Raw genomic sequence first — 22,789 nt, 5'->3', positions numbered from 1 at the left:
ATAATAATCCAGCAATGTCCCCATTTCATGTATTTATAAATACTCTTAAATACAATGGCCTGCCAAAAATATGTACTAATTTTCCGAAGATTTTCGTTTTGGCACCCCTTTTATGTAGAAAATTCGCTATTTTTGTAATGGCATCTTTGGAGAAGAGAGAGAGAGAGAGAAAAGAGAGAGAGAGAGAGAAGAGAGAGAGAGAGAGAGAGGAGAAAGAGAGAGAGAGAAGAGAGAGAGAGAGAAGAGAGAGAGAGAGAGAGAGAGAGAGAGAGAGAGAGAGAGAGAGAGAGAGAGAGAGAGAGAGAGAGAGAGAGAGAGAGAGAGAGAGAGAGAGAGAGAAGAGAGAGAGAGAGAGAGAGAGAGAGAGAGAGAGAGAGAGGAGAGAGAGAGAGAGAGAGAGAGAGAGAGAGAGAGAGAGAGAGAGAGAGAGAGAGAGAGAGAGAGAGAGAGAGAGAGAGAGAGAGAGAGAGAGAGAGAGAGAGAGAGAGAGAGAGAGAGAAGAGAGAGAGAGAGAGAGAGAGAGAGAGAGAGAGAGAGAGAGAGAGAGAGAAGAGAGAGAGAGAGAGAGAGAGAGAGAGAGAGAGAGAGAGAGAGAAGAGAGAGAGAGAGAGAGAGAGACATATGGAGATGCAAAGAAGGATCCTGAACCGTGACATCCAGAATTGGACATGGGGAAAGATGTAGAAAATGGAAGCAGACCGTGATGGTTGAACATCTACTGTGTCGGGTTTATGTGCAGATGATGCACCAGGAGGATAAGTAAGTTTTAAAAGGGAAGAATTGAAAACCGTTTTAATGCAATACGTTAAGCAGTTTATTCTTGAAAATCGTTATAATGTATTACATTAAGAAATTTATTATTGGCTGACAAAATAAAAAAAGAAAACATTTCAATGCTTTCCCTGTAATTGAGGAACATCAGCAGCCGGCCTTATGCGGAGAACTGTCACAGCATCACCATCGAACCAACAAGTCACGTGCAAAACATCAATGGCAAAAAAGTACACACTATTTTGGCACTTTTGGCGTCGATAGACCGACCGGGGCTCTTCGTGTAATATACTAGTGATTGCCTTCTTTGCGTCATCAGGACTTGATATCATTTCAGTCCTATAACGAGGATCTGTGGCATCTGAATGGAAACTCTGGAGTTGGTCCAGTGATTCTGCTGAGAATATAACATTAACTTTCGTCACAGGGGGACATGATAACCAAGGGGCAGTAACTGCTAAATCACCACCTTTACCACACTCCATTCCCCCAGTTGTTTCCCTTTGATTCGAATTTCGTTTCTCCAATGTAGACCTTTTATTATGAAACACAGACATGGCAAAATCATCATAATTACTAACATCAGAACTTTCTTCATTTACTGGATGATCATCAGTCAAAAGAACATCAGATGCAGCTTTACATATAACATTTCCAACCAAGAAATCTAACAAATCTTCATCATCATTGTTATCATTTCCTGTATTGTTCTCTTTTTCTTCACTAACCTTACTTTCGGCTTTACTCCCACTTGCGGCATCTACAGAATCCAACAAGTTAATACCATCTATCAAAACTTTTTGTTCCTCACATTCAATGTCACTGCAATGTAAATTTCCACCACATACTCTATGTTCTAAAGTTTCCCGCGCTTGGTCTAAAGCTGCAGATAGCGAGTAAAACCCTTCTTCAACAGACTGCACAGATTCTCCTGTAGGATTTGGTAAAGCAACAGACACGTCTTTTAAAGTATTTACTTCTTGTTGATTATCATAAATTAGGGACTCCTCTGATGCAATATTTTCTCCTTGGATAACAAGTTTAGATGCGGAACTGCCTGGAGCATTTGTCTTATTAGTAGAACTATTAAACGGAAGTGGAGAAGATTGACGACAAAGATATTCGTGATTTGTTGGTTTGTCATAATCTGGGATGTAAGGCTTGATGTCAATAACTGGGGTACCATCCAATATGTCAATGCCGCTGAAATGGATTGATGCATCTGGAAAAATTATAAAAATACAGTAAAATTACTTTCAAACCGAAAGAAGCTAAACCGAAAAATACCTTAAACCGCAAAGAATTTAATAAATTGTACTAGTTTCTTCATTATCTTTGTACTAATTCTTACGATGAACCGAAATACTTCTAAGCAGGACTTTCTTTAAACCGAAACAACTTGAGAGCACCTTCCCTTTTTCTCTCTCTATTTTTTCTTCAATAATTCGGGAAGGTGGCCACACGTAATAATGCCCGGCGATATTAAACAAAGATGAGGGTGATGGGTGGGGTGGGGGTGGGGGGTAGGCAAACACTTCAATCACTGCACTTGGGTTTGGCCAACACCACAATTGCACAGACTGGAAAAGGAAGACAGCGGGTGACTGGCAGGCGAAAAATGAGGAAAGAGGGGGAGTTGGGGTGTAAAATCACACAACCGAGATGTTCTCGCTCGTGTGTTGATGCTTTGGAACTGACAAATTTTCAACACGAGAATAAGGAGGAGGGGGGGGGGGGGGGGGGGTGGTAGACAACTTACCATTGACATGCCACTTCATTTCCACTTTGTTTAAATGTGCGTGTGAGGGGGGGGGGGGGGGTGAGATTCTATGTAACTAGGCCTTTGAACCAGTGACATCTATATGAAGTCCTAGCTTTGAACCTTATGGCTTCTCAACAAAAGAGGGGTGTGTAGTAGACAGCTTAGCATTGACACGCCTTTTCATTTCCATTTCACTTCACCTCTGAGTAGCTGCGCGTCATTCATTATCAATTATCGCACAAGAACTTTCGATCTTATTTTAGCTTAGCATTTTACTAAAGAATGCCTGAAGAAAGCACTGTGCTTACACGTTGGAGTTTAAAATCAAAATACTATGTGAAGTCGATGAAAAAAAAGTTGATCAAGACAGAGATATGTAAAATACACGGCATCCCGAACTCAACTCTTTCAAAAATTTTGAATTGAAAACGAAAACCCCCAAAAAGATTTTTAAAACACACCAAAAAAAAAAAAAAAATTTAATGGTTACGAAGACGGCATTTATTCAACAACTCCATTTAAGGGGAAACCTATGATACGATTAAATGAGCAAATTCCTTAAACTTAAATAGTTACTACCCTTGAAAAACATTGCAAAACGGGAACTTGCTTTAAACCAAAATGTCTTTAAACCGAAATGGTTTAGAAGGTCCCCAAAATGTTGGTTTAAAGTAATTCTACTGTAAGTTCAAATTTTATAGAACCTTTACTTCCCATAAAATATTCTCTATTGTTTTCGGTTAGGGACTGTACAAAAATGATGTCATCAAAAATTTGCCCTTTCTGCCTCCCCCCTTCTCCTTTGTCATCACTTGTAATCATTGGCCTGATCCCCCCCCCCCCCCCCCCCCCCCCCCCCCTCCTTTTCCAATTGTTTTAAAATGATGTCATCATACAAAAGAAAGAAAGAGTAACTTTTTTTCAACATTCCCTTTTTCCTTTTAAGAATATCATGTAACATTACATTCATGGGTTAAATAAAATATTATTATACAAAGGAATCAGCAATGGACATGTCATCCAATTAAAAAAAAGTCAGACAGGTAGGTACCAAATGATAAACATACAACTCCAATTAACAGTATAATAATGATCTCTATTCTCCTTTTTTTTTTTTCTTTTTTTTTTGACCAAGTACTTTTGAATTATGTTTGTTTTTGAAAGTACAGTTTTAGTGGGATGGGAAATAAAGCGCTATTAAATGATATATGTATATCATATTTTCATTATTATTTCTATCATCATTAAAGCTCTGAGTAAAATAGGACATAAAGTTTAGATACAGGTAACACTGATCTCCCCTGCGTATCTCGTAATGGCTCTGTATTGGTAGCACTATCATCTTCATCCTCATCTTCATCATCACTGTCTTCTCCTATCTGCACTTCTTCAAACCTGTCACATTTTCTTAGACGATCTTTCATATTTACTTTACAACTTTTTGTTATTTTTTGGAATGCTATTTTGATATAGGTTAAATGGGTACTTTTTGATGACATCAGATTTGGTCTGACCCCCCCCCCCCCCCCCCCCCCCCCCCCCCCCCCCATGTCAACACTTGTCAACATTTGGAAGACTCAATGCTTTCCTTTAGCTGGGGTGTGTGGTTATTGTATGTGAGTTGGCTTTAGATGTGTCGAATGGCAATTTTTAAAGTTTGTTGAATCTGAGGTTTCGTTGCCTTGGAGTTGGCTGTATCAGAGATGTTCTGCTGGGTGGGGTTCCTGGCCTCCCATAGTGGGCAGGGAGGTACATACTGTGTCTTCTATCCCCCTATCTCTGTTTTCCAACATGCTTTCTGTCTTTGTCTTGGAATGAGATTACTTGGTTTTGTCCTGGCCCTGGCCGGAGTCCTAGCGGGGAGGGAAACAGTCAAATGCATAGTTATCGTTTTGGGAGATGATAATATTTTCCTTGTAAATCATCTCTCTTGTGTTATGTATTATTATATTTGTTATTTTTGTATTATGTATAATGTAAGCATTTGAGTGTATTCCTCTTTGTTGGATTTTGTGCTTGTGTCCGGATGAGACTTATAGGTGATCTCAGACTAAGTACATTGGTGGTATGCTCTTGGAATCTACATCTGATCCCTATTTGTTCCCAGTTCCCCTTTGTCTTACTTACTCTTGTGTGCTTTTATTGTAATTCTAGAAGTTTTTACTATCCCATCTTCTTCCTTTATACTGGCGCTGATATAACCTAAATGTGTTGCAAGCGCCGTAAAACCCTTAAAAACAAACAAAAACAGAGATGTTCTGAATACGTCCTATCTTTCCATTCTATGAGAATCTAGCATTAGCATTATTCTAGATAAATTCCCCCCCCCCCCCCCCTCTCTCTCTCTCTCTCTCTCTCTCTCTCTCTCTCTCTCTCTCTCTCTCTCTCTCTCTCTCTGTCTCTTTCTTTCATCTGGAACCTGAAACCGTTAAACATTTTTCAATCTCAAATGTGTACAAAAAGATAATAATGCAAATAACATAAGAGATTTGACTTTTGGTTAAAAAGCTTTAGGATGATTACAAAATCTTTAAGTGACTTAAAAATGATCCATGAAAATATACTGCTAATAATTAGTTGCAAGATCCTAGCTTCTAGAACACTCCAAACAACACCTCAATCAAATAAAAATTTCCCTTGAAAGATCATAATTATTGATCCAGCATGGCACTGCAATATAGTATTTGCTTCTTCCCAAAGGTCATCGAGTTTCGAAAACCTACTGCTCTGTTTGACCTAATGAAAGTCACATCACCCTAGCTCACATTGTGGCTTTATAATGCGACTGATGCCTGGGTTATTCCGCCCTTCCCTTGGAATAGTCCAAAGAGAAAAAAATTCCTCTAAGTTAGGAATCATTTTAATTCATTATTTACCTTGTATTCTGTCAATCTTGGCCAAAGATAAGCCAATATTATTGGGCCTATAAGGAGATCTTGTGGAGAATACTCCTACTCGTTGACCATTGAGACGTGGTGGTTTCACTTTGGCCTTTTTGTGGGCATTATTATTCTTGTGAAATATAAACAGAACCCTGCATAGATAAAAAATATATAAAAATTTCATCATTTGTGTGCAAGGAAAACATTTGAGATTAAGGATGTCACAGTAAAGGTTGTTCACAATTATCTTATTAAATTTTATTTTATTAAGAACTGAATTCATCTCACTCCAGTTATATTTCGGTAGGCTTAGATAAACTTTACCTTCTAATATTAGATCGTCTTTCCTTTTATAGCCTTCCTCGAATTAATTTCTAATTAGTGAAAACTTTTCGTTCTACATTCTGTCACGTAGCCACTTGTTATAAAAGCTGATAGGTCTAACATTCTACACTCACTTCTCTCTACAATCTATACCGGACGGCCAGTCGCTCCATTCCTCATATATATTTGAAGATTTTTATCTTTTGATACTTTGTGGATATTTTATCTCCACCATCAAGACGCCGGAGCTTTTACCTTTGACGGTGTAACCGTCAACATTTTAAGGATCAAACCTGAGCCCGCTGTCGAAGAAACATCTGAATAACCCCTTCTCAATTGCCTGGAAGTGGAACTTTACGAGCCTGAGCCCGTTATCGGAGGAATATAGCACCCACGCCTGTCAACTGCCTGGAAACGTAACCTTACGAACCTGACATATCATCATAAGTTACGTAATATATTCACGTTTCTATTTGTAACTACCACAATCACTATTTATCTCTTTTAATTAAATTTCATCTTTCTTTTTATTTCATCTTAAACAAATCGTTAAATGTTTTTCATTTATAGTAACTAGTAAATTCTGGGGCCTCATTCTACATATCTTCATGCATAGTCGAGTAGCTCTTTACTCACTTGAGACCATAACAAAGGACATGCCATGCATAATAAAAGATATCAAAAACTGGCGATTCGACCAACATCTCCAATTACCTCTTACCCTCAGTTAAAATTAAGCTAGAAGATTTAATTTACTAACTCATCTCCAGTTGTTTAAAAAGGAATTAAAATTGTTTAAACTCCTTTAATTTCATTGTACTATGTAACCTTTAAAACATTTTTCTCTCTGTATTTTTGAGCCAAGATAAGTAAAAATAATTTTCTCAAACTTTGGCTACATAAAGTTGCAGAAACCATGTGGTATAAAGAATAGATGAAAAGAAATTACCAGGCATGTGAATAGTGTTGCAGGCCGTCCAAAGAATGTTCTGGATTGTTAAAGACTGATTTTTCTATTGTGAGTATTCCCCTAGCATTTTGACACAGGGACGACTGCCGTGGGGTTCCATTTTTGAAATGAAAAACCGATTTCATATGACCAATTGGCTTTAAAGTAAATGCAGACATTGCTTCCATCATCTGAAAAGAGAAAAATATAGTTTTAGGCGGTAAGCAAATCATTGGCTTAAATCATGTTTACATCCAAACATCATATCTTTTATCTATTACTGCTATGATTCATGACTGTTTGATATTCATGTTGCAGCATATTATTATTATCATCACTGCATACATATCACATTTTGTAACCATGCAATGAGATCCTGGCAGACAATCTGATACTTATAAGTTGAAAAATATAATTTTTAAAAAGTAATAAAAAATACACACAAAAAAAACTGCCAAATAAAATAATCCATACAACTTAAAAGACAGTAGTATAGTAGGAGTCGAATCAAAACACAATATCAATTGCCTTATTAGATAGATCTTTTAGATTTGTCAGCTAACACACTGAACTACAAAACCCCAGTCAACTAAAATCAAAGTTAAGCTTTTTATGCCTGTCTTTGCTGGGTAATGTCCATACATTTAACAATGAAATATATATATTGATCCATTTTCACATTCTATTTTAGCTCTTATCAAATTTATGCACAGGGAGATGGTTGTGTATATAATTTGGAATATTACCCCACCCCAAAAACATAGAGGTTCGGTACTCAAGGGAATTCTTTTAGAATTTGAAAGACCTATTTAAAAAAAGGAAATGCCCTAACCAGGTAGGCACTTTGAATTTATAATTCAAAACTGGCTTGAACCCCCCCCCCCCCCCCCAACTATATTAATAACATATGGCATTGTCACTGACCATCAAATTTTAATCCATCCCTTAAACCTTACTTGTGGTATCAGGAGGTACTGCACTAAAATGTTTTCAATCGTACCTTAGATTTAGAACACTAATTAATAAAACAAATGGTAAATATTCTGATGGATTTTATCTAATGTATGGGGTACCCCAGGAATTTATAATTGGATGTATACTCTGCCACTTAAAAAAAAAATAGAATCATGATATAATGACTTTTACCCCTTTTATGGTGACGATATACAAATGAATTAAAGGAATGGCTGTCATTATACACAGAAAGGTCTGTCAATAATCACAGGCCAAAAGTGACAGATCTTGCCAGATAGTTTTTTTTTTTTTACAAAATATCAAACCAGTAATGAAAAACAGCCAAATTATCTGAGCAAAAGCCAATGGTAATTTGTGTACCAAATCAGGGTTTTACCAATTTGGCCATATAAATGTCAAATTCCAAAAAACGTTCGCGATTTTTAAAGTCGTCTGGAATGGAAAAATTGGGTTTCGCAAGCTGGCATATTTTTGGCATTTTTTTCAAATCACAACTATTTTGAAGACAAAATAACACTAATATTTTAAAAATATACATATTTTCACTTTAAACTTTACTGATAAGAAAATGTGAATTATTGATTAAATCAAGACATAACTCATGGCACTGGGGTAAGAAATTTCAGGCTTGTTTCTAATTTTCTGTGAATTGTTGGGCCTTTTTTGGAAAATTAATCTAATTTAGCAACCCCGTACCAAATCAGCAAAATTAAAGTGATTTTTATTAAATAAAAAGAAAATAGACAATGAAAGAGGCCAAAGCCAGTTTTGTTTTTTGTTGATTTTTTTTTTTCATGCCAAATGACATGAATTAAATGCACGTTTCTGACACACACACACACACACACACACACACACACACACACATACATAAATATATATATATATATATATATATATATATATATATATATATATATATATATATATATATATATATATATATATATATATAAATTGAATTGTGTTTTATACAAGAAGACCTTATGCCTAAGTATCTAGGAGTGAAATTTGACCCTCGACTCACTTGGAAACATCAAATGGATGAAAGTCAACAGAAAGGGTACAAGAGAATGCAGCTTCTCCGAAAACTTGCTGGAACGCAATGGGGAGCAAACTCAAACGTCCTGAAGAAGACATATCTTGGATATGTAAGACCTGCAATAGACTATGCCATATCGGCATGGGGAACGTGCTCACAGGCTCAATTTGTTTTGTTTTTAAGGGTTTTACGGCGCTTGCAACACATTTAGGTTATATCAGCGCCAGTAAAAAGGAAGAAAATGGGATAGTAAAAAGTTCTAGAATTACAATTAAAGCATCCAAGAAAAAGTAAGACAAAGGGGAACTGAGAACAAATAGGGATCAGATGTAGATTCCAAGAGCATACCATCAATGTACTTAGTTTGAGTTGACCTATAAGTCTCATCCGGACACAAGCACGGCCCCCACTAAGAGGAACACACTCAAATGCTTACATTATAAATTATAACAAATATAATAATATATAACAGAGAGATGATTTACAAGGAAAAAAATATCATCTCCAATACAATAACTATGCATTTGACTGTTTCCCTCCCAGCCAGGACCCCGACCAGGGCCAGGACAAAACCAAGCAATCCCATTCCAAGAAAAGACAGAATGCAAGTTGGAAAACAGATATAGGGGGATAGAAGACACAATAAGTACCTCCCTGCCCACTATGGGAGGTAGGAACCCCACCCAGCAGGCTCAATTTCAAAAGGTTGAAAAAGTCCAAAACCAATGCCTACGCGTGATCACTGGAGCAATGAAAACAACACCAATTCACAAGATGGAAACCCACACAGGAATAAAACCTCTCAAAGAACAACGAAATTAAAAAAATAATGACACAATTCTCAAAGATAAAATTCATGGAATCCCAACCACTGCATCCAAGTACAATGGAAAAGAAAGAGAATCGGCTCAAAAGGGAAAACTTCATCGCCTTGGGACAAAAACTAGAGAGCAAATATAAAGTGACACCAAAGGAAGATATTGCCCAAATCAATGTCCCAAATCTCAAACCACCACCGTGGAAAAAGAAACAAAAATTCATAACCATCAACAAGAAAAACATTCGAAGCAATAATGACAATGCTCAAACCCTAAAGATGATCGATAAAAAATACCCAATGACCAACTGGATAAGAGTTTATACAGATAGCTCAGTTTCCGGCCCCCTCATGAATGGAGGTGCTGGTGCACTCATACACTGGACAGATAAAACAGAAACAAAAATATCTGTATCAGTGGGTTCAATGTGCACAAGTACTAAAACTGAAGAAAAAGCCATCCTCAATGCAACAAAAGAACTATCCAGAGATCACAGAATATACGGGAAAAATGTGGTTTACTTGACAGACTCTGATGATGCTCTCCGGTCTATTGAAAATTACCAGGACTCTGAAGCCGCACACACTGTGGAGGCCCTTGAGGGCTTATCTGATAAAACAGGAAAAATTGTGCTGCAGTGGATTCCAAGTCATGTAGGTATATATGGAAATGAAATTGCCGATCAACTGGCCAAAGAAGGAGCTCAAAAGGAACAACTGAAGTCGTCAATCACTTACCATCAGCAAAAGAAAATAATAAAGCTAAAAATAGACAAAGAAAGGAATGACACACACCTGGAACACAACAAGCAGGATCCAATCCATGCCATTCAGCGAAGTAGCCAAGTCACCCTATTCCGCCTCCGAACAGGACACAATAGACTAAGAGGACATATGTTTACAAAGCTAGGTATTGGAACAACCCCTTATTGCCCATGTGGAACCGACCATGAGACCACTTTACATGTGCTTATGGATTGCCCATTATACAACGTGCAACGTTCGAACCACTGGGTCACCCCTCCAACACTCAACACAAAGCTCTATGGTGAGGCTGAGGACCTAAAGCGGACCACAGACTTCATAGCAGATATCGGACTGCAGCCATAGATGTCCATCAGAGGAAAGAAGAAGAAGAAGAAGAATCGTGTTTGATACAAATAAGGTACGGATAGTGCTCGACATGTAGCAATGGAGCGAATTATTATTTTAATATTTACCACAATGTTGGAGTCAGTCTACATCGATGTTTCAGGCCTAAACAGCCATCGTCAGGACTGTGTGTTACATGAGTTAAGTTTGTTGCCTGTTGTTGTTTGTTGAAGTGGTTCCGGTTTGTCCAATGGACAGCAGTTCCTGAAGTTAATTGATACACACTTTCCAAAAAACCACAAGCTACATAAAATTATCAACAGGAATACCATAAAAATAAGCTACTCGTGTATGCGCAAAATAGAACAAATAATTTCAAGCCACAACAAAAAAGTATTAATAAACCACCGACAAGAGCAAAACCCACCCATCAGAAAATGTAACTGCAGAAATAAGGAACATTGCCCGCTAAACAAACAATGTTTAGAATCAAGTTTAATTTACCACGCCACAGTCACTGAACTAAAACAAACAAGCAAGAAAAATATGTAGGACTAACGGAAAATAATTTCAAAACAAGATACAACCTCCACACCTCAACATTTAGAAACACTAACAAAAAAACATCCACAAAACTCAGCGAACATATTTGGAAATTAAAAGACAACAAACTAGACCACAACATTTCATGGAAAATTTTATCTAAAGCAACAGGATACACACCAACATCAAAACAATGTAGCTTATGCCTGGAAGAGCAATATACTATAATCAAACACCCTCATGAAGCCACACTCAACACGGAAAAATGAGATGTACAATACGTGTCCACATCGCCGGAAGTACTTACTTATCAACTACAAACCGGAACCACTTCAACAAACAACAACAGACAACAAACCAAAGTCATGTAACATACAGTCCTGACGATGGCTGACTAGGCCTGAAACATCGATGTAGGCTGACTCCAACATTGTGGTAAATATTAAACTAATCATATATATATATAAATATATGGAACTGAAAATGGCAAATAGGCACTTACGCCTTTTCTCCATCCCCCCCCCCCATCAGTATGAGCATTGTTAATTGGCAAATCAGTCAATAGGCCATCCTTCATTAAAGTATTGACACATTACCTACTAACTTAAATGTTTTTATTTTGTTTCTATAATTTGTTTACTCTAATCACTACTTCAGGGAAACTGATGGTAGTTTGAGGTTGGATTATTTTATGTTAAAATGAACCCTTGGTGTTGTTTGTCTCTTGACTACTAATCTTTGCCATATCCTGTTAAATATAATTTATTATTCACTTGCACAAAACTAGATCCAAGAACATACCCAAATAAAAGAGATAAAAATGACAATCAAAACAATGCAGCAAAATTTCTAATCCAAAGTGGTTGAAAATTATCCAGTACATAACATATGAACTTTAGGTTACTGGGTGGGGTTCCTGGCCTCCCATAGTGGGCAGGGTGGCATTTACTGTGTCTTCTATCCCATTATATTTGTTTTCCAATTTGATTTCTGTCTTTGTCTTGGAAGTAAAGATTATTTGTTTTTGCCCTGGCTCTGGTCGTGGTCCTTGGCTGGGAGGGAAACAGTCAAATGCATAGTTATTGTTTTGGGAGATGATATCTATTTCCTTGTAAATCAATGATATGACCTAAATGTGTTGCAAGCGCATAAAAACCTTGATAAACAAAAACAAAACAAAAAAACTTTAGGTTATGCAGAAGTCTGTGTGGATAGAGCAGAGTGGATTAGACCACCTTTCCAATCTAATCACAATTCCTTTTGCTCTGTATCTCAGCAAGAGTTTTAAAATCACAGTAGAATCGATAAAATACCACACCACTGGTCCAGAAAGATTGGTGGACTTTGACTTTATGCAAGGTTGACTTAATCCATTATCAATGGAACACACTTAGATAAAGAACAGAAAATTTGGGATCAACAAATAGTGTTGACTTTATGCGTATTCCACTGTAAAGGAATTATTTTTTTCTCAGATTCTTGTTTAATTCTTATTTATTTGTTTTTCTATACAATGATTATTTTGTTTTCTTTTCAGAATGTTGTTGTTTTTAAAATTATTATCATTATTATTATTATTATTATTATTATTATTATTATTATTATTATTATTATTTTTATTATTATTATTATTATTATTATTATTATTATTAATACAGTTTACTCCGTTTAATCGCACATCAGTTAATCTCACACTTGGCTTATATGCAACACATTTTTCTACATAATCGCTCCTCTGATTCGCACACCTTCACCGCTTAATCGTAACATCTTGATTCTATCTTGATTGGAAAAAAGATATATATCTAAAAATTAAACAAAAAAGTTATGATTTGATTGATTCGTTACAATGGACAGCAATATATCCATCAGCAGTGAACTGATATCCCAGGAGCTACTGGACTCTGTTCAGCCACACAAAAGACAACTCATGAATAATGAAGATGGGGATGAGTCATCGGAGTGTGACACACACTGCTGACAAACACCGAAAAACTTGACATTACACCGCTTTATCAAAGATGATGCTTGACAAATGATCTACCAACATTGGCAAGATTGGAGTCAAGGGTTTATAAAAAGCTTGCAAATAATATCAACGCTTCACGATTAATATTCTATATTCTTACAATCAATAAATTCACATTCTGTTGTCAATTAATGAAACATAAAAAAGAAAAGAGCAAAAAAAACCCACCAAAAACAAAAACATAACAAAACAGCAAAAACAATAAACGCCACCTAACAATAATAATAATAGTAATAATAATAATAATACAAAGAAGAAAAATATTAATATAAACTTTAAAAAAAAAATTCAAATAAAAGTTTAAGATATACAAACAGAAGTAATAAAAAAATGAATTAAAAAAAAATTGCATAAAAAAAACGATCCAACCGTCACCGAAGGTGCATAAAAACGATCCGTTAAGATACACTGTCAACAGAGGAGCATAAAAATACTATATGTTATTATTATTATTATTATTATTATTATTATTATTATTATTATTATTATTATTATTATTATTATTATTATTATTATTATTATTATTATTATTATTATTATCATTATTATCATTATATTATTATTATTATTATAAGTGGCGCAATCAGTATCAGGGTGAAAATTTCTGAGCGATACCAAGCACAATCTAGCAGGTGACAATAGATTTCGCTCCTAATTTAAACACACACACACACACACACACATACACACACACACACACACACACACACACACACCCACAACAAAACTCAAAAAACAATACAAGAAAAAAAAAAAACTACCAAAAAAAACAAAATGAAAAAAAATACTGCCACAGGAACTACCGAAAAAACTTATTGATTGCACATGCGCAGTGGAGTTTGAGTCTAAATACCCACGGTATACTATTCAGACTCGAGTCCGAATAACCGTAGCCATTTAATTTTATGAACGTTATAGTTATGACATATAATTATAAATATATCTAGACCCGTGGTCTATCTAATTCTAAATAAATATCACATTATGACAGTTGAGTTAGGTACTGCGAGCAAAATAAAAGTAAAAGACCCTTTTTCATTTTATTTTACAAATGAGGAGTTTAGAGGTAATATTTCAGGCCATTTCTGGGTCAGCATACGTCGTTCGGTAAATGCTAAAGAATAATTTAATTCAAATTCAAATATTTATTTATTGTCGGCATTTAAAAAATGTTTCGTAGATAATGTAGTCAGGCTAATAGAAGCCATTGACCGACATAGGTTTTAACACATAGTGCATAAAAATACCTTAAAAACATTCACTCATCAAGATTCCAATCATGACACACAAAGAAAAGTAACATAATATTATATATATATATATACATATATATCGATGGCCCGTTGATCAAACCTATGAAATAGCCTCTTTGCGAAACTATACTTCAGAGGTTTGATCAACGGGCCATCGATATATATATATATATATATATATATATTATATATATATATATATATATATATATATATATATATATATATATAGACTTTAGGCCAACTCAAAAAGGTGTTATATTCCTTGCATAACAATAGCGTAATACATGGATGGCAAGAATCGTCGTTTCGGCCATCTGGATAGATAGCCTGTGACTCACAATTCTACACGAATGGACGGAGGCGGTAGATCAAAGAGGTGTAACAAATTTATTTACCAACTACTTTTCTTAGTGCTAAAATTACAAAGTAATAATTTTGCATCAGAAAAAATAACTCTGAAGTTCCTATCTCTTTATTACAATAAAATTGATACCACAAATGACAAAATCACCCCACAAATAATGGAGTTATAAATTATTCATAATATTTTTTTTAATTTACAAAAATTGTTATCAAAGTCATTCTTCATCACCAAAGACGTAATTTTCCCCCGATTTTTACAAAAAAAAGTGCAATGTCAATGATTTTCACCCGCAAATAAAATAGGATTTAAATAGCAATTTCTACAACATATTTTATTTTCTGTCGGCAAATCTATAAAAATCAAAGCTGAAAACATCCTGCGACAGTGACAGGGGCTGTCATTTCCTTCACAACGATTGGATTTTACTTACTGAGGCCAGTTTCGGCTACCCCGCCCATGAATATTACGCCGTTGTCGGTTTTTGTCGGGTTGAATCTTAAAGAGTTAAACAATTATCCACATTCCAGAATATGGAATGTTTCCGAATTCACATAGAAATAAGGAAAGTTAATAAAATATCTATAAAAATATAAAATTAACCAACATTAAATCAGTTGTTACTACATATACACAATATGCGTCAACTTCGAAGTGGGTGTCATGGCCGAATGGTTTAGTCATCTGCCCTGGAAGTTTTACCAGAATCGACGTTGTGGGTTTGAATCCTGGTTCCGCCACTTTTTTAATTTTTAAAATTTTATTTTTTAAATTCCGTCTTCTTTTTACAGAACGTTGCAAGGGATAAATGTCCCATCCATCCTCCCCCCACCTCTTTTTTATTTATTTGTGCGAGTCCATTCTTTTCTCCTTTTTGTTTGGCCTTTTGTTCCGTTTCTGAGCATGAATTTCTTAACTTGTTTTTATTTTTAAAAAAATTATTGTTTGTTTTTTTCTCCTCTATCTGACCATTTAGTCGCTCCCTGAATATTTCTGTTTGTTTGCTTTTTAATTATTTATTCACTTTTTGAGATCGGAGTGGGGACGAATATGACAATTTGATAGAAACTAGAAAGGAACCGAGAGAGAGAGAGAGAGAGAGAGAGAGAGAGAGAGAGAGAGAGAGAGAGAGAGAGAGAGAGAGAGAGAGAGAGAGAGAGAGAGAGAGTTAAAAAAAAAAAGAGGTGGGGCGGGGGGGGGGGGGGGGGGGGGAGGAGGATGGATGGGACATTTATCCCTTGCAACATTCTGTAAAAAGAAGACGGAATTTAAAAAAAAAAAAAAAAAGTGGCGGAACCAGGATTCGAACCCACAACGTCGATTCTGGTAAAACTTCCAGGGCAGACGACTAAACCATTTGGCCATGACACCCACTTCGAAGTCGACGCATATTGTATATATATAGTATCAACTGATTTAATGTTGGTTAATTTTATGTTTTTATAGATATTTTATTAACTTTCCTTATTTCTATGTGCATTCGTAAACATTCCATATTCTGGAATGTGGATAATTGTTTAAAGGAAAAGGCTATTCGGACCCGAGTCTGAATTGCTTCCCGTGGCAATTCGGACCCAGAGTCTGAATTGCCTCCCATGGCAATTCGGACCCAGAGTCTGAATTGCCTCCCATGGCAATTCGGACCCAGAGTCTGAATTGCTTCCCGAATTGCTTCGGAGTCTAAACTAAATAGAACTCCGTTGATAACCAGGGTCGAGTCTGAATAGTCTCCGTTTGCTCTTCGATTCGGAATACTGCAATGCAATGCGCCCGAACGATTAACTTATCATAATAGTATCATTAGTGAAACTCTCAGTTACTATTCCATTTGCAGTTATAGAAACCATATTGGTCTTCCTAAACACACACACTCATGAGTATCTCTAAGTAGTTAAAAACAGAATAATCTCACACACAAACACACTCCCCCCCCCCCTCCCCCAACAACCATTTCCACAACCCAAGAGCCGGCGCCTTTTTCTCTTTGATCTCATATCACCATGTTCTCCCCTGCGTCCAGCGCCTCGGTTGTTTGTGGGTTACCCCCCAATCCCATTACCAGTTGATCATTTTCTCTTTGTATTCAACCAGTGCTTATTTTATTAATAGGCACCTAGTCACGGCGACTAAAACTCGAACTTTTAGTTTGAGCCAGCGCTCCACCGGTGGGAGGGTAATTAATCAAGTTGTGACAGGTCGATGACTCATCATGCTACTGGCGTCAGCATTTTCGCTACCTGTATTTTTTTCTCTCCGATTCTGCATTTTATTGATATTTTCAAATAATCGTTGCTCAATAATCCGTTGACGTAACTTTTTCTTATTCATATATTCTCGTTCTTCATAATGTAAAGAATATTGTCATACCATTTGTATGGCTATGAACCGAATGGTTTTACAACGCCACTCTCCATGAGTTGTACTATAATTCAATGCAAGATCATAACTATAATCGGTAAGAAACGTGTGAATAAATAGCATAAGTCACCGTACAGGCAAATAATTTTGAGATAATCAGAAGGAGAAGAGAATGAGGAAAAAGTGTATGTAAGTTTTGTGGCCTGTTCAGACCTGGCAGTCCTGTGAGAGGTCTTGATATTGTGGTAACTCCTTATCAAATCCACCAGTATCCTGTCCACAAATTAGCCAGTCACAGTGATGACTGGAAGGTACGTGTTAGTGTGTGTCTTATAAAACTGATATCCAATCATTCCTTATGAATAAGATTCACTTGATGACATATTTCATTAATTAATAATATAAATTCTATGGTCTGTCACGTTCCCGATCACATTGTCAGTAATAAATTTACTAAGAAATATTTCTATCACTCTCTCTCTTCTATTTTCACACATCACAACTAACAAAGTTTCATGTCTAATCACAATGCATGCAACACCATTATGAAAACAAATAAACAAGTTTAACAATAGTTTCTCATCTATTTTCAACACCAACCAGAAAGGAGAGATATCATTCTAAAATTTAGGATTATTATTAGAGGCCTTTATGAAGTACTGACGTCTGGTTCAACTTGAAGCAATGATGTTTCCATTGTGAAAGACAATTTTGCTTTTTCACTTCGAAGTCCTCCTGCTCTTTTTTCAATCTTCCCTATGCTAGAATGGAGCAGTTGACCACCTTGCTCGCCATGGAATCCTAAACCTATCTTATATCGCTTAAACCAGTCAATGCAGTGCATTTCCAATATATGTAATTTGGGGGTAATTGAGTGAGGGAATGCTTCTCTGTAATTCTGCAAATACCTTGCGACGGCTTCCTCTGCTCTTTTAATTTCTTCTGATGACATGGGATTTGAATGGGATACTAATTTATGTACATCTCTGTAGCTGTCATTTAAAGTATTATATTTGATCTCAAGTTGAATTATTTTCGTGATTAGGGTGTCTCTTTGGGTGTTTGTACTAACTGCATGTATAGCTGTCTTTGTAAGGTCTCTGTAGATTACTTTCTTTATGTATTTGTGGCAGTGATTGGCAATGAAGTGGCCACCGTGAAATGCTTGTCTGACAATTTTATCCCGATCTAAAACATGTTGTATTGCTTTTCTAACTGGTCCGATGATACTTTCTTTACATTCTTTCATGTCATGCAAATTTTTCTTTATCTTTTTAAATTGCTTCTCCCACCTCCTCTTTTCAAACATCTTTTGCCACAAAGTCTACATAGATTATTTAGTTTAGTTATATGAGTTTCAAGAGAATGTTCCATCTTGTTCTGAAGTACAAAAAAAATTATTTCAGTGCCACAAATAAAATTAATATAAAAAAATAAAATCACTCAACCAAAAATAATAATGTTATTTCACACAACGGATTGCCCAGATTTTAAATAATCATAACTTTTTTATTTCGTGTGAATTAAGCGTACTTCTTGGACATACTAATTGCAAATTTATTGAATTATTTTAGGGTGTAAGAAAATATGACCCTCATGGTGACAAAACATGTTTTAAAAATATTTTAATCAATGATATACGGTGGACAGAACAATTTCACTCACTAATTTGAAATATTCTTATCTGCTTTATAATCCAATTGGCACTTCACAAAAATATATATAATTACGACAGAAATTTAAAATATTGAAAAAAAATAAGAAATTGTCTGTGACACATAGGTTGCCAGTATTAAATGATGTAAGGAGTGCATTTCTTATGAATTTTTTGACAATATCACCCTTGTTTTCGGACCTCCCTTACCTCCCCTTGTTTCAACTGACGAAGGTGCAGGTAATTAATCACTTGTGACAGGTGAAGTTCCCTGTTATCAGTGATTTGCCTGTGATCAGGGGAGTGGAATGGGCGACAGGGGAAGATGCACAGTGGGTGGCACGGGGGATACAGCAAGATCAAAGCAAAAACTAAAGAGTCAAAAATTAAGTTAGTTTTATTCGCCGTGTAGTCCAGTATATTATCTAATAATATTAATATTAGACGTATATTAGTACACTGCCCCTACCCCAGTGGCGGGGCTCTATTGCATGGTTTGCTGCCAAGAATCGCCTCTATTATAATAGAGAATATTTAGATCTATGGTATTAAGTTTTACTTATTTTTTTTTTAAGGCGCTTGCAACACATTTGTCATATCAGCGCCAGTAAAAAGGGAGAAATTGGATAGTAAAAAGTTCTAGAATTACAATTAAAAAGTACCCAAGAAAAAGTAAGACAAAGGGGAATAATAGATCACCGCTTTTAAAGGTATAGTCATCTTCGGGAGTTCTAAAACGTGACTTGCTCGCTCACTCTCCCTCCTACCGATTGACAACTGACAACTGAGAACGAGCAGCTTCCCCCCACCCTACCACACTTCATTTTTGACCCAGCTTCCACTTCCGACACTTCCAGTGATTGCGCAGGCGCATTGTGGCAGGAGTCCGAATTGCCACGGGAAGCAATTCAGACTCGGGTCCGAATTGCCACTTCGTTGTTTAAATGAGCTGAGTTTCAAATATGTGTCTGGGGATAATGAAATTTCGTTATCCCCAGAAAGGTGTCTGGGGATAACGAATGAAATGACAGCCTTTTTCTTCAAGTTATGGCTATACTATCTAAATAACTAGATATAGGGAGTTTAATGGAAATTTTAAATATACCTCACACACTTGAAACCAATGTCATATGAAAGAGTTGGCAACACAGATTACAAAACAGTTTGAATTTTGTTTCTATCTTGATTAGAAATGTAGTTACGACAGTTCAAAGTCTGAAATTTCAGATCGATTTTTACCCCAAAATTACCATTGCAAAGTTGTGACCGAAATCGCGTGATGTTAATAAAAAATGGTTAAAACAGTCAATATGGAGTTCTTATCATATATTGTATACCAAAATGTTCGTCTTATCGAGGGCAATGCATTTACATTAGGCTTTTAACGAAATCGGGCCAAACGAGACGCCGAACGCCGAACCCGAACGGATATAGCCTTCTCACGTGACCATGAACGAGATCTGGATAGTGAAGACTCTCAAGCGGTATGCAGCATCGGATCTAAGGTCACGTGATAGAGGATAGCTTGGGTTGCTGTTGGCTTGTGTTAGGGGAGGGGCAAAGTCAGTGTCATTCAATAGTAATAGTATATAATTGTGCATGTGGCGCTCTATACAGAGAGAAAATTATAAATTGATTACGGGGGAAGGTGGGGGGAGGGGGGGGGGGGGGGGTTGACCCACAAACGATCGAGGTGTTGGGCTTCGGGTAGACCATGATACGAAATCAAAGAGAAAAGGCCGCTGGTACTTGGATGGTAGAAATGGTTGGGGGGTGTGGGGGGGGGGGGGTAGTGACAATCAGCATGGAATGTATATATTAACATTAATAATATAGGCAATAGATGACCAGGGATGTGTATTGTTTGTATATGTTTGTGTGTGTGTGTGTGTGTGTGTGTGTGTGTGTGTGAAAGGGATTACACAAAAACACCTTTCTCTGTAGCTTCCAAATGATTATGTATACGATAAATTTGAAAACCACATTGTTTGAATCAGCTCACTAATTAATTCCTGAGCCTTGAGATGGTGACGCAACTATTACATACAAGACCTTGCAGTCGAGACGGCAGGGCTTTTGGGTTACACAAACACTATTTACCCATCGGTCAGCGGTACTCTTTGATGTATACAACACTCACCGCCTTTACGCAAAGCCGCCTGCCCATAAATCAAGAGATGGTCTCCTAACTGTTCACAAGCGAACTGTCAAACGAGCAATCGATGATTGGATAAGAATCTCAAGATCTCATATAATAAGGTAAGTTTTGGAGAGGTGATATCCCCCCACCCGTCATCGGACAGAACTTTCATTGCGTTATATCATATGAGCTCCGCCTCCTCTTTCTATTCCGGAGTGACGAGATTAGACGAGAGGACGTGAGAAAAAAAATGGTCACGTGTTGGACAAGTCGATCGGTCAGCGAGCTTCGGTGTCTAACTATAACTCCGTATTAATAAAGAGGAAGATAAACATTTCAAAGTAACACACTATTACATAATATGATACAAATGTTACATAATTAAAATATCACTTTTGGATTGATCTCCAATATCTCACTGAAACAATTGCAAATAATTCCCCTCTTTGATTTAATACATAGAGAATAAAAAAGGGTTTGAGAGTATTTAAATGAAAAGATATAAATTATAAACATTTTGCGTAATGACATAATGAGTTTATTTTTACCTCTGGCAATTTAATTGCATATAAATAAAATGGTAGATTGAAAAATTTCAAATAAATTGAAACAGATTCCCTATTTTAATTAGAAGGAAAGTTCTGGCTTTTAATACTTAAAAAAATTATGCTGAACCACTTTGGGTTTATTGCTATTACATCATTTGAACTGACAATTAATATAATGTTATTCCCCCCACTCTCTCCCCCCCCCCCTTCTCTCTCAATGTGTGGGGGTGTCAAAATTTATAACTAATATAACTTTTTACCATAATAATTATTAAGGCCAAGGCCTTTAGAATATGGATACAAATGATAACAAACATATCTAAGCATAATATGGGAAAGAAACTTGATGACTTGATGGCAAAATAAAATAAAATTAAATCAATTGGTATTTTTTAAATATCGATATTATTAATATCGGATTTCACAAAGAGAAGAAATATACGAACTTTTAAAACAAAAACTATAAAATGCCCATAAATAAAGTTGGAAAGTATGTATTGAAAATAAAAACAGTAAATAATAGTACTGAAAATAATATGGACTAAATTTAAAATAGTACATAACTAAATTTAAAATATCGATATGAATATCGATATCGTCGGGCAACCATGATGAGAAGATAATGTAAACATGGCATTTCGGCGCAGAGTTAAAAAGTGTCTGCGCATAGATATAGAGCCCTAAAATTTGGCATGAATAAAGTTTAGATATTATTCTAAAAACAAGCGTTTTTATTTTAAAAACACACGCGGTAAATAAAAAAAATAAATGCAATTGAAAATTGCCAAATTTTAACTTCATATAACTTCTGGAGTTATTAATGGATTTTTACTTAATTGAATTGGCACCATTTAAAAGGACGAAAATAATGATACCAAAATATCTGCAATATTCCTCTTTATAACGAAGTCATGCATCTTTAATTGAACCACCGAAAACGCGAACGGCAATTTCCAGTCACAACTTTCCTGTGGGCGAGTTGGGTCACAATTTGACTGCCACTAAACTGCCTAGATCTATGACTATGAAGTATGAAGCATTCTTTTTCTTAATTCACTGTTCATGTATGGTACTGGCTTCCTTAGTGGGTATCTAGTTATGAAAGGGGCATGTTTATTTGAGATTAAAATTACTAATAAACACAGAAGCAACAGTACTTCACTCCTGAGGAAAATTGACGATGATTTTGACTGTTGCCAATGTGAAAGTACGATGTTGCTGATTGTTGATATCGTAATGTGTTTCACGAGAGTTATCTACCTTATTTTTATGACCCGGAACCAAAA

At 36.0% G+C, this 22,789-nt stretch overlaps 1 protein-coding gene across 9 annotated transcripts; it reads right to left on the bottom strand.

Moving 5' to 3' along the window:
• Positions 1-790: 790 nt before the first annotated feature.
• Positions 791-22,734, bottom strand: LOC144965453 (tRNA (adenine(37)-N6)-methyltransferase-like). Of its 9 annotated transcripts, none has more exons than XM_078900818.1 (5): positions 22,661-22,703; positions 8,691-8,790; positions 6,689-6,879; positions 5,410-5,567; positions 791-1,993 (listed from the first exon to the last, which is right to left on the bottom strand). In XM_078900818.1, exons 3-5 carry the CDS (start codon positions 6,877-6,879, stop codon positions 891-893), a joined length of 1,452 nt encoding a protein of 483 aa, XP_078756944.1. In that variant the 5' UTR covers positions 8,691-8,790; positions 22,661-22,703; the 3' UTR covers positions 791-890. The 9 variants fall into 9 exon arrangements, with proteins under 9 accessions (XP_078756944.1, XP_078756942.1, XP_078756940.1 ...); XM_078900816.1 differs by lacking the exon at positions 8,691-8,790 and adding an exon at positions 19,921-20,030 and having other exon boundaries at positions 22,637-22,700; XM_078900814.1 differs by lacking the exon at positions 8,691-8,790 and having other exon boundaries at positions 22,637-22,734.
• Between the last annotated feature and the right edge of the window lie 55 nt (positions 22,735-22,789).

Source organism: Berghia stephanieae, chromosome 2, assembly GCF_034508935.2.
Source record: "Berghia stephanieae isolate SIO BIC M18660-M18661 chromosome 2, UCSD_Bste_1.3, whole genome shotgun sequence".
Classification (NCBI taxonomy): domain Eukaryota; kingdom Metazoa; phylum Mollusca; class Gastropoda; order Nudibranchia; family Aeolidiidae; genus Berghia; species Berghia stephanieae.
This window is presented reverse-complemented; position numbering and strand designations above follow the sequence as displayed.